A 12174-nucleotide genomic window follows, 5' to 3' on the forward strand; every position below is an offset into this window, starting at 1 on the left:
TTTCACGTTGTGTCTATCTGTGTGTATGTTGGGGGTGGGAGCTTCCCTTAGCCTGATACAGAACGTGAATCTTTTCTGTCTGTTCCTAAGCATCACCCTGGTGTCTGGCACTTGGTGGGCTGTCAGGGCAGGTTCCCTGAATGAGTTGGGAATGGAATGAGTTTAGTTTTAAGCACTCATTTCTAACAAGGTATAAGGCAATGCATGTGATCTGACTTGGCCTTTTCCTATTTAGGGCCCTTAAAAAAATAACAAAACTATCATAAACATTTCCCTCGTAGAAGGATAGTGAAAGTATGACTAAGCTTTTTATAACCTTACCTAACACCTCCTTCTGTGATAGTGATCACTCATTATGAAAGTAATTACTTGATAACTATGTTTTGAGTGAGGCAGTCCCCTTGCCTGGCCACATGTATATACCTAAGATGTAGGATATGCATGTCTACGTGGGATCTAGTTCAAAAAGTTCAATATGAAGAAATATTACATAGCATTAAAAGTCCAAGTTTATTTCATTCAAGAGATCCAATTTACCGAGTGTGGAAAATGGATAATATAGTTTCATTACCCATGAGCCACAGCTTTCGTGTGGAATAAGTTGGCTCTTGTCATCGCAAAACCCTACATTAGATACACCCAGATATGTTTTATGCTTATCTTCTTTCCTAAAGAATATGTGAGGCGAAGGAAAGAAACTGTTTTCGTAGGTAACAAGATAATCACTGCTGAGGGAGCCAATATGGTACCTGATACAGCAAAGAAACCCACCAAGATATCAAGTAATCTCACTTTGTTCCCATGGCACGTAAGATAAAGAATCCGTCTCCCTGAGAGTTAAGCCTCTTGTAGCATAAGTTTGAAAACTGGGTCATAGATAACATAGATTGGAACAAGCTGGAGTTTTACCAGAATACCCTCTGCTTCAGTTCCTGACTGTCTCTGATGTACAGCCAAGAAACTTTCCTGAGATGAACCTTCTATGAAAGAATTTCTGTCTCATATTTAGAAACCTTTTGCTGCACATTTCTCAATACTCACTATTAAACCTGATAGATAAATTGATTTGCAGCATAGAAAAACTTTGATATTTTGTTAGTATTGCTTGTGTAGGTTGTAAAAAGAAGGGTATAATTCTGTCAAGGTGAAGGTCCGTCATTCTTCCTTGCCAAGCCTTTGGGAATGGTGGTTGAAATTAGAAGTAATATTGTTAAGTCTATAGAATTAATCATTAAGACCTACTAACTTGGTGATGGTGGTAGTGGTGGTGGTGGTGGTGATGGTGGCGGTGGTGATGGTGGTGGTGGTGGTTGTTGTTGGTGGTGGTGGAGGTGGTGGTGGTGGAGGTGGAGGTGGTGGTGGTGCTGCTGCTGGTGGTGGTGCTGGTGGTGCTGGTGGTGTTGGTGGTATGTGTGTGTTAACTTGACCTTTCTACACTTTCGTTCATTTCAGCCTTTGTCAATGAGGTTCTATTTGTATCAACTGTCAAGCTATTAGTATATTGCCTTGGTCATTATGTTAAATTAAAACGGGCTTCCCAACAATGTGTGATATGGCATGTTTAGCACTAGCTGCCAACTTGTTAAACAGATTTTTTTTTTTAGCTCTATCCCAGACCTGCTGGGTCAGAAACCAATGGGCCAAGGTACAGGAGAGTCAGATGCATGCTGAGAAAGACAGCCTTGAAGTGACTGTATGTGAACCTGTGTTTGTCTTTTAGACAAATGACCTCATGTGTGTATTTGAAGTTGTTTGTCGGCTGGGGGTGACCTCCGAAACTTTCAAGTGCTAACTGGGCCCAAGGGAATTCATTATCCTGTATTTACCTTTTGGTAATCTTTCCTGCTTCCAGCTTGCCAAATTAAACATTCACCAAGGGAAACGGAGTTTTGAGAACTTAGTGTGTTTTTAAGTGATTTGTGTATAGTAAGTGACTTTAATAAGCTCTATATGTAGCTATAGTTTAGTAGTAAAAGATGTGTGTGTGTGTGTGTGTGTGTGTGTGTGTGTGTGTGTGTGTGTGTTTCTTCTAGAAAAACAATGCCCCAGGAAACTAGCTCAGGAAAGAGGAGTACCTATATCATAAACATTCTTTGGTCCCAACCGATCATCCTTGAACTTTAAGTGCCCACTTCTTTGTATGGTTAAAATTGTTTTTCTTTCTTTTTTTTAAAACATAAAAAATTGTTTTATTGTTCAAGGATTTCATACATGTATATAATGTGTTTTGATCAAATCTGTCCCCCTATTCCTCCACCTACATAAATTTTGAATATACAAAACTAATACTATGTATTATTTGTAGATAAAATATGTGAACCTGTATTTTAAAATATGTAAGAATGATACCCACTGACTTTGGAATAGCGGTACTTCTAAGGAAGTAAGGAAAGTTGGTGGAAGACTGAGAGGTGGTGATTCGCTATATCCATGACATTTTCTGTTTTGTTTTGTTTTTTAACTTGCTTTTTTTAAAATTTATTCTGTCTTTCACATCATGCATCTCCATCCCATTCATTTCTCTGTCCCTTCTTATCTTCCCTCTGCCCTTGCAACCTCCCCCCAAAATAAAATAAAATAAAATTTAAGAGAAAAAAGAAAAATCAGTCTCATCATGGAAGCTGCAGTGTGACACAGTGAGTCACATAGTAAACCCTCTTATCCATGTGTCTTTACTTGCAGGAGTTCATTGCAAAGAGTCATTGTTCTGGTTCAAGGCCTCTGGTTTCTGCTACATTATTGATGCTGGGCCCTCACTGGAACTCCTCTTGGATATCCTGTTGTTGTCCTGTGTCATGGAGATCCTGCAGCTTTGGGTCTGCAGGATCAGTCCCTTCACATGCTTAACAGATGGGGTAGATGTTGGGGTGGGCCAACTCATAACCCTGGTTCTAGGCCTGGGTAGTTGCAGGGTTGGTCATCCCATGAGCTCTCCCCTGTCTTCACAACCAGAGTGAGCTCTCCTGCATGGCCCTGCCTAGTTCACCCCTTGCAGCCATGAGCAAGGGGTGGGGCCAGTTCTCCTGCTTTCACATCCTCAGGGTCAGGTCTCCCACATCAACACCCTCTGGGCCAGCTCTACTGTGTTGTTCAGGCCTGGCATAGGGGCCTTCTCCAAAGTGCTGCAGCTGATGAGGGGCAGGGCCAGCTCTCCTGCTCTTATGACCCCACAGCCAGCTCTCCCACCTGCCTCAAGCATTGATGGGCAGGGGTGTGGGGTACATCTCTTCCCTGCCCATGCTGCCACATGACAGATGAGTAATGAGGACAGCTCTCTCATGCTCACAACTTTCGGCTGGCTCGCCCATACCTCCGCCAACAGGATTGGCTCTATTGTGCTGCCCAGGCAAGGTGCAGGGCCTGCTCTCCCGAGTGTTGCAGCTGGTGGGGGTCAGGAACAGCAACCTCGCTCTTATGACCTCAGGACCAGCTCTCCCACCTGCCTCAGGGGTTGATGGGGCGGGGGAGGGAGAGAGACTGCATCTCTCCCCTGCCCATGCCACCACAAAATGTTTTTTCTTAATCCTCAGGTCTGAGTGCCTATCCGTGAATGAGGCCACCTCTACCATGGGAACTTCGGGTTGTTAGCAGAAAACAGTGATAAATCAGCTACTGGGGACTATGCCTAAATCTTTCGCATTAGGAATGATGATCTTGAAAAATAGCTTACAAGTGTTCCACATTCAGTTGTTCTATGGAGCTTCTGTCTCCAGGTGTCAGGCTTGCCCCTGGGAGCGGCCGAGAGAGAAGAGGAGGAGGAGGAGGGTGTTGTTATCCCTAGCCGTTTAGTTGCTTAGAAAGCCCTCTAGGTAACCGAGGAGCAAAGTCACCGAAAGATGAATGCAACCAGTGGTCGAGCATGAGTTAGAGTTTAAAAAATTAAACAGAGACGAGTATCTGGGGTATGGTTGTTACTATCATCTACACATACAAACTCTCAGCTAATACTGTAAGAGCTCACCCTTACTTAGCATTTGTAAAGGGTTACCCATTCTTCTGAGGAACTGAAGTAGTCATTTGATGCTTACAACAACCCTTTGAGCAAAGTTAGCTGGTGAGGGAGGTACCAGGAATGGACATTGGTCCCTGGACTCACTCTCTGTCCTTAATCACTGCTACACTGTTTACTGATCTTATCGACACAATAGCAGAGGAATCTGTGCTTTTCTGAAAGAGTTTCTCAGACCTGGAGGGGCGGGTTCCTTCTATCCTTGGTGGAATGATGCATCATAAGCCAACACTGATAACCTCTGATTCCTCAAACTTTCATTCCTGCTTCTAAGAGGAAGACAGCGGTACTGAATTTGTGTCTACTTTTCCAGTATCTCCACTTTTCTATAAAAGTGCAATGATCAACAGATATTTGTTGATCATCTAGCTTTGGCCAAGCCCTAAACAGACACATGGAGGGCAATTGCTTATCGAAAAAGGAAGCCATTTGCAACACACTGCCAAGTACAAAGAGCCATGCTTAGGGTTGTAAGTGGGAGCAGAATAGGGAATGCCCTGCCATTCTGCCTGTGTGAACTCTTCCCAGTCTCTCCCATTGCACAGTCAAGCTAAAAACAGGTCAGCAGTTCAGTAGGGGCTAGTGTGGTGAATATTTTGTTTGGCCAGAGTTCAGCAGGGGCTAGTGTGGTGAATATTTTGTTTGGCCAGCCCTCTGGTAAGAGAGAACAGGATTTGCAGGAGTACAGAGGTTATTCTAGGCTCTCAGCCTTACTGATAAGTCATTGGGGTGCTAATAAAATTACACATGCATGCACTCCAGTATAGGTCCCTGAGACCAGAGTCTCCTGGGAGGAGACCTGGCAGCCTGATTAACCAGGCCCTGGAGCAGTCTTATCATGGGAGCTTGGGAAACAGAACAAGTAGAACGCAGCCAGTTCACAAACATGGTTGAAATGAGCTTAGGAGAGAATGTTTCGGGATGAGTTTGGGTAGCATAGAGGTCATTTCTTGTTACACTTGTCTTTTGCGACATTGGTGTGAATATTCAGTGTTGGCTCCTTCCCAGGTATTACAGGTACAATGAACAGAGTATGTACTCAGACTCAAGCAAGTCAAATTATACTCTAGGAGAAGCACTTGGAGTTTGTAACTCACCTCAGTGAGTTACAGGTTCCAGCCTCTGCTTAGGGATGGCCAAAGAGATGACAGACAGTGAAAGTGTGGAGGAGAAGGCCAAGTTTTCATCTACCATGTGTCCTGTGATCTATGTGGCGTCTACTTTCTCTTTAACACACTGAGGTGGAGAGATGGCTCCTGTAGGTCAGATGGCTGACAAATCCAGTGGTTAATACGTGAGCCCACGTCAACACAGCAGGAGGATTTAGAGTAACAAAGGGTGAGCAAACTGCTTATTACAACTTTAGCTCAAATGGATGAACTAGGAAACGGAGGGCTGGAGTCAAGGGGCCGTAATGAAAAACTTCTCACAAAAATGTGTGCTAGTGTTCTGCTACTTTCCCGTTTAGGAGAAGCCAATTATTAATGCGTTATCTCTATGTTAAAATGCCGATTGTCTGTGTTCTTAAAAAGAAACTACAAGAACATGCTCGTTGGCAGCCCGGTGCCTGACTAGACTCAGCTGATTTGCGACTTCTAGATCACAGCTCGTTAAACCATGGCTTGCCACTCCGTGTGTGGCTGTGTAAATGAATACATGGCTTGCAAACACCAGACTGGTAATGATAAAATGTGTGTGAGCGCGAATGATCCAAACCGAAACGAACTGTGCGATACACCTGAGGTGCTCCTGGCAGCGTCCGCCTGCGTTTTGTATCGGTCTCACTGCAAGCCCTGGTTCTGAACACCCCCCAGGGTGCCCGTGGCACAGAGCGGGCTGTCACGTCATCCAGGACCAGTGAGGGCTGAAACACCTGGGTTCAGATCTGGGACTGCTGTACGCTATGTAGTGTCTTTACTTAGTGTTTAAGTAAGAGCTTTCTGCTGGTATAGAAACGTAAGGTTTAATTATGGAAAACAAAGTTGTTGTTGTTTTTTTTTTATGTTTCCCTACCATTGTTTCTAAGCATGTAAGTATCCCATTAGTCTATCTTTGGATTATATTGTATTTGGATGTTTGATTTTTAAAATTGCTGTTTGAATTGCTGACTTGTGTTTCAAAACACATAAAATCACTAAATAGATTCTGTCTTGGGATTAGGACAGAATTTCTAGCAATTTCTTAAATTGTTTCTTTCATTTTTTTGAGATTATAATATAATTACATCATTTTCCTTCCTTTTTCTTATTCAAATGTTATCTTTCCTTGCTCTCTTTCAAATTCATAACTTCTTTTTTTTTATTAATTTTCAACAATGTTTAAAGTGGTCTTATTGGCATTTTGGGTTATGCACTTAGGAAAAGTAGCGTCCTGGGCATTAACAATTATGAGCTATAACTGAAAAAGATCAAAGATGCTCCATGACATTCAGTGCCAAATATTCAGCTCAGATTTAATTCCTTACATAAAAATAAGCAAGTGCACTCACCTTATTAGTATGCAAACTGGCTGTTTTAAAAGAATGTCTTAGCATCTATTATCCATAAATGTTTGATTTGCATACCTGCTTTATGTACTGGTATACTTGGGGGTCTCATAAAAGGATTCTTGAGGGAGAAAGGTTCATGAATGGAAAGTTTAAGAAAGCCTGCTTTAGATTAAGTAATCCCCAAAAGCTAGACATTAAAATATCACAAGCCTCGGTGATCCTTGATGAGGCACTCCCTCTCTCCCCTCTCCCCTCTTAGCCATTCTGATAGGCGTACCAGCTGGATCAACAACAGAGAGGGAGAACAAGGAATAGGAGACCATGGTAAATAAAGACCACATGAGAATAGGAAGAAGCAAAGTGCTAGAGAGGCCCACAGAAATCCACAAAGATATCCCCACAACAGACTGCTGGCAAAGGTTGAGAGACAGCCTGAACTGACCTTCTCTGGTGATGGGATGGCCAAACACCCTAATTGTCATGCTAGAAACCCCATCCAACAACTGAGGGATCTGGATGCAGAGATCCATGACTAGGCCCTGGGTGGATCTCTGGGAGTCCAATTAGCGAGAAAGAGGAGGGTTTATATGAGCGAGAATTGTTGAGACCAAGGTTGGATAAAGCACAGGGACAAATAGCCAAATGAATGGAAACACATGAACTATGAACCAATGGCTGAGGGGCCCCCAACTGGATCAGGCCCTCTGAATGGGTGAGACAGTTGATTGGCTTGATCTGTTTGGGAGGCATCCAGGCTGTGGGACCGGGTCCTGGGCTCATTGCATGAGTTGGCTATTTGAAACCTGGGGCCTATGCAGGGTTGCTTGGCTCGGCCTGGGAGGAGGGGACTGGACCTGCCTGGACTGAGTCTACCAGGTTGATCTCAGTCCACGGGGGAGACTTTGCCCTGGAGGAGGTGGGAATAGGGGGTGGGCTGGGGGGAAGGTGAGGGGGGTGGGAGGGGGGAGAACTAGGGAATCCGTGGCTGATATATAGAACTGAACTGTATTGCAAAATAAAAATAAGTAAATAAATAAATAAATAAAACTTGGCTGACATAATATGTATGTGCTGTACTTATCAAGCATATGTCAGATCTGTAATGAAGTATCTATTAGATGCATTAACACTTATTAAGAAATGTTTAATTGTGCTGAGTAGAAAAACATTTAATACAACAACAAATACTTTAAAATTAAAAAAAAATGAAATCTCTGAAAAAATAGATAGGAATCCAGCTTAGAGGTAGGATGCTTGCCTAGGATGTGTATAGCATGTGCCTGGCCTCAGGTTCAATCCCCAGTACTGCAAAATGAATGGATGAATATGTGCATGTTTTCACTCTGTTTATTTTCATTGCTTTGTTTCGGGTGACTTTTTAAAGAGATCTAACGGATTTTAAGTCATTTCTTCGTGTTTCAGTGTATTTGTTGTAAATGTGAGAATAGGATGATGTCAAGTAGCTGTAGTGCTTGGATTGTGTAAGGCCCAATGCACGGGGAACAAATGTGCTGTCAAGAATGAATTGTTCAAATTTTGATCCTTGGAACGAGGAGAATCAAGACAGATCTGCCAATGTTGGTGGATAATGACTTAGGATTTTAGATTCATAAAAATTGAGTCTAATTTCAATGTCCTTAGGGGAAAACAATTAACTTCTGATTAGTATAGTATTTTAGAAAAATGAATTAGTACTCACGTTATAAACTTAGAGTGAAGCTTAGAAAGGAAAATCTCCTTGAATACTCTTCCTAAAGGACAACGGTACCTGAAATAGGGTTTACAGTAGGATTGCCTTTGGCATGCACATGCCTATCAGGTCACTTAGACCCTCAGCTCTCGGAGAAAGGGCTCCAGGTCTTTATGGTGTCTGGATTCTAGCCTAGTACAGTATCAACACATACCCCAGTTTCCTCCCATAACATCTGCAGATGCCCAAATCAGAGTTCATTTGAGATATTATCAATTCAGATGACAAGGACACATTACAGATTTCCTAACTAAGAAACTTAGGTGTGGATCTGTAAACGATGACCTTGATAAATCAAGATGGAAATCAAGGCCTATGGACTTTTTGTGGCATGCTCAATGACATGCTCATTACCTATTTTATGAATTTTGGGGGACATTTTCCAAGTGTCATGTCCTCTAAAATAGGCAAATGAGGTACAATAGCAATGAACTCTTAAATAGGCTGCATACTTGTGTTATAGGATTGATGTAATTTTAAAAATATATTTATTTTTATGTATGTGCATGTGTACATGCATACATGTATGTGGGTGCCCACAGAGGCCAGAAGATGGCATCAGGTCCCCAGGAACAGGAGTTAAAGGAGGTTGTGAACCACCTGACATGGTGCTAGAAACTGAACTCTGGCTCTCTGAAAGATCAGCAATGGTCTTAACTACTAAACCATTTCTTCAGCCTAATTGATTGAATAGTAAGATGATGTGCGCAGAAGATTTTGCAATGTGTTTGGAATATAGTAAGCTCTTAGTAAATGCTAGGCTTTTCCTCTTCAACAGTAAATTTCTAGGAAAACTTCAAAGTAAAGAAAATGAGGATGGGATTATGCATCACTCAGAGCTTGGCACAGAACCTTGATGGACTCAGTTTGGTAGGTGGCTGTTTTCAGTTCAGTTCATCTGGGGACACTCCTGCTCTTCTTCGTTCTAGATTGTCATCTGAGTGCCCTGACGTGGTCAGCTGACAACCGGTGGCCTCAGCCACACATGCGCAGTAGCATTGGTACAAGTGGGTCACAGTGGTGGTGAAGGGGTTCAGGGAGCAGTAAGAACGAGCACCCTGATCACACTTTCCAGACTTCTGCTGTGTCTTGTTTTCTACTGTTCCTTTAGCCAGACTGAGGCACGTGGCCACTGTAGAGAAAGATATTCATCAGGCAAAGAAAGAGTCACCTCTTGATGAACACAGGTGGGAAGGACTTGTAGCCATGTTTGTGATCCACGTAGATGTCTCACTGTCTACTAAGCCTTAGGCTGGATCATTTGCATGCTACTCAGTTAAGCTTCAGGACAACTTCCTGACATGTATGCATAGTCCAGTTTCAAAAAGGAAAAAGCTGATGACCAGAGAAACAAAGAGACTTGCATACATTAAAGCCAAGGTTGTTACTCCAAGTTATGGAAAGGCCTGTGCGTGCTGTCTTTTCATGAGGAGGAAGGTGCATGCCTTAGCAAGAAGTTGGTTTAAAAGGAGTCGCCGTGATGAGCTGTACATCCGCAATTACCTGTGGAAAACACTAAGCCATGTATTTTTCTGGTATAGAAAACTGTACTGTCTTTTACAAGTCTACAGAGGCTTATGGGAAGTGTGTTTTTGTTTGCTAGATCACCTGCACCGCCTGGGTCTCCCTGCATCTTGGACATGACTGAGCTTCTTCAGTGGGCCAGACATCACTGGCATCGGCTGACGAGTGGGAGAACCCAGGATGAAGATGAGAGGCCATACAACTATTCCTCACTGCTCGTCTGTGGGGGCAAGTCCCCGCAGACCCCCAAGCCGGCAGGAAAGCACCGCGTGGTTATCCCTCACCTTCAGTGCTTCAGAGACGAGTATGAAAGGTTTTCTGGAACCTACGTGAACAACCGAATACGGACAACCAAGTACACACTTCTGAATTTTGTGCCAAGAAACTTATTCGAGCAGTTTCACAGGTACTGTGGTACTTTCAGAGAAAGTAAAACTTCAGACTGTTCCTCATTCTTCTATTGAAATGCCCACCAACCCACCCACTTTCATCATAGTCCTATGTGCTCCATAAGCTCATCCAAGGCAATTTAGATTCAAGTCTGGGCTGGAGTGAGGATGCCTAGGGTTCACACGGTTCTTAACAGTTGGAAGGATGTCTTCTGTTTATCAGAGAAGATGATGTTATCTGTTATCTTCAGATAGGAAATCGTCTGTGGCTCAGCCAAGGCCACACCAGTGACAAGCCGCAGAGTGGATGCCATAGCCTTGGGCCTTCCCTGGCTTGCTTCAATGTCCTTTCTATTAAACAATGTTGTGTTTTAATTGCAGATTTTCTTACTTGATAACAGGAAAAATAAAGGGACTCTTAAGCAAATGTAATAAGATGGTATTAAGTGAGGCAGTGATGTAATTGAGTTGAACAGGCATTTATCGGAGCTTACTTGAGGTCTTGGCCAGGGAAGAGAATGCAGGTATAACTTGCTAGTTTCCCCATAGGTTCTGTAGGTTATCTATGTGTGTGTAGAAACAGTGAGAGGGCACAGTGGGTTTACAAAGTGCTGTCAATCAGAGTGGAAGCCTCAAGGGAAATCATACTAGTCCATGGAACACTAGAAGGGGATGTGACACTTAATGTGACTATGGAGGGTGGGGTGTCTACTGCCCAGGAACGGGCAAAGCATATCTCATGGAGAGGAAGGAGTATCAGTGAAAGCACAAAGACCTCAGCATAGAAGCCTCGCTTGAAGCCTGGGAGATGATACTGCCTGGGGAGGGGAGCAATAGGAAATAATGCAAAGATGGGTCTAGCCCACCAGAGGAGTATTGCTGTCAGAATAGAGAATTGAAACTCCATACAGCAGGCATGGTTCTGAAGAAGAGAAAACCATGCTTGTGTCTGTACGGAGGCAGTCGGGTGAGCAAAAGAAAGGCCTTAGAAATACACTGAAGAAAAAGTAACAGTTAGGATACCGCTGCATATACCCTGGTGAGCTGTCAGGGAGACCTATGCTTATGATAGCATGGGAATGAATGGAAGGATGGCCCATTACATGCGTTATAATCTAGCCTTGGGAAAATAAGCAGAAGAGAAGAGTCTTAGATGGACATGTTGTGATGACTGGAAAACTTACCAGGAAAAGGAAAGGCAGGACCAAAAGCAGCTGGGCTGTTCAGTTCCTTGTTTTGGAAATGCCCAAGTTGCTTCTGTGAGTCCAGAGATCCTCACAATTTGTACTTCATAGGTTCTATGTACATTTACTGAATAGTGGTTATGTTTAAAGTGCAGATGTGAGTTTGTGAGGTTAATGGCCTTGAGGGCTATGGGTATTTATGTCTGTAGACTGTAATCACTGTACATTTGATGAGTAAATTAACTTCAGAATTTACAGTGTTCTCTCTTGAGCTGTAGACTTGGATGGGACCCATATAGAAATAATTGAAGCCACAGAGCTAACAAAGACAGTTAAAAAAGAAAACTTCAAAACAGAATAAATTGACGATGACAAAGGAGACATTCGGATAGATAATGCTTTTAAGGAGTTTCACGGTCGAAGGGAGAAGGAAAATTCCTGATAGCTATGCAGGACTGAGATTTCTTGTTTTTTTTTTTTTTAACTGAATATATAAAATAGCAAAGTTTGGGGGATAGAAGAATTCCCTGGGTACTATGGTTCTAAATAGTGTGAAAAGAAACAGAAACTCTCAAGGAGAGTAAATCTCAGGTGTCCCTGCTCACTTTGAGCCTTTAGATTTGAGCCTTGTCTGAATCTAATGTGTTGACTCAGAATGCCTGGGTTTTCTTTTTTAACTTTAAAAGAGAAAACAGTACTTCCTTTTTTCAACAAGTTACGTAACTTGAGACTATCCCATTCAAATGTTCACTATTACATATTTAGTGGAAAAAAATCTTATATTTATTCAAAGATGATCCCAGCCAAATGTCCTGGATAGATATAAATAC

The 12174-nt window shown here is 42.7% G+C and overlaps 1 protein-coding gene across 1 annotated transcript in view; it reads left to right on the forward strand.

Annotated features, from left to right (window-relative positions):
• Positions 1-12174, forward strand: part of Atp10d (ATPase phospholipid transporting 10D (putative)) — an 87952-nt gene that overhangs the window by 13268 nt on the left and 62510 nt on the right. The window contains exon 2 of the mRNA XM_052735097.1: positions 9851-10177. Within this exon, the coding sequence (XP_052591057.1) occupies positions 9888-10177 (290 nt within the window). The 5' untranslated portion in view covers positions 9851-9887. The remainder of the gene's footprint in view (positions 1-9850; positions 10178-12174) is intronic.

Source organism: Peromyscus californicus, unplaced genomic scaffold, assembly GCF_007827085.1.
Source record: "Peromyscus californicus insignis strain IS unplaced genomic scaffold, ASM782708v3 Scaffold_13__1_contigs__length_99412109, whole genome shotgun sequence".
Taxonomy (NCBI): domain Eukaryota; kingdom Metazoa; phylum Chordata; class Mammalia; order Rodentia; family Cricetidae; genus Peromyscus; species Peromyscus californicus.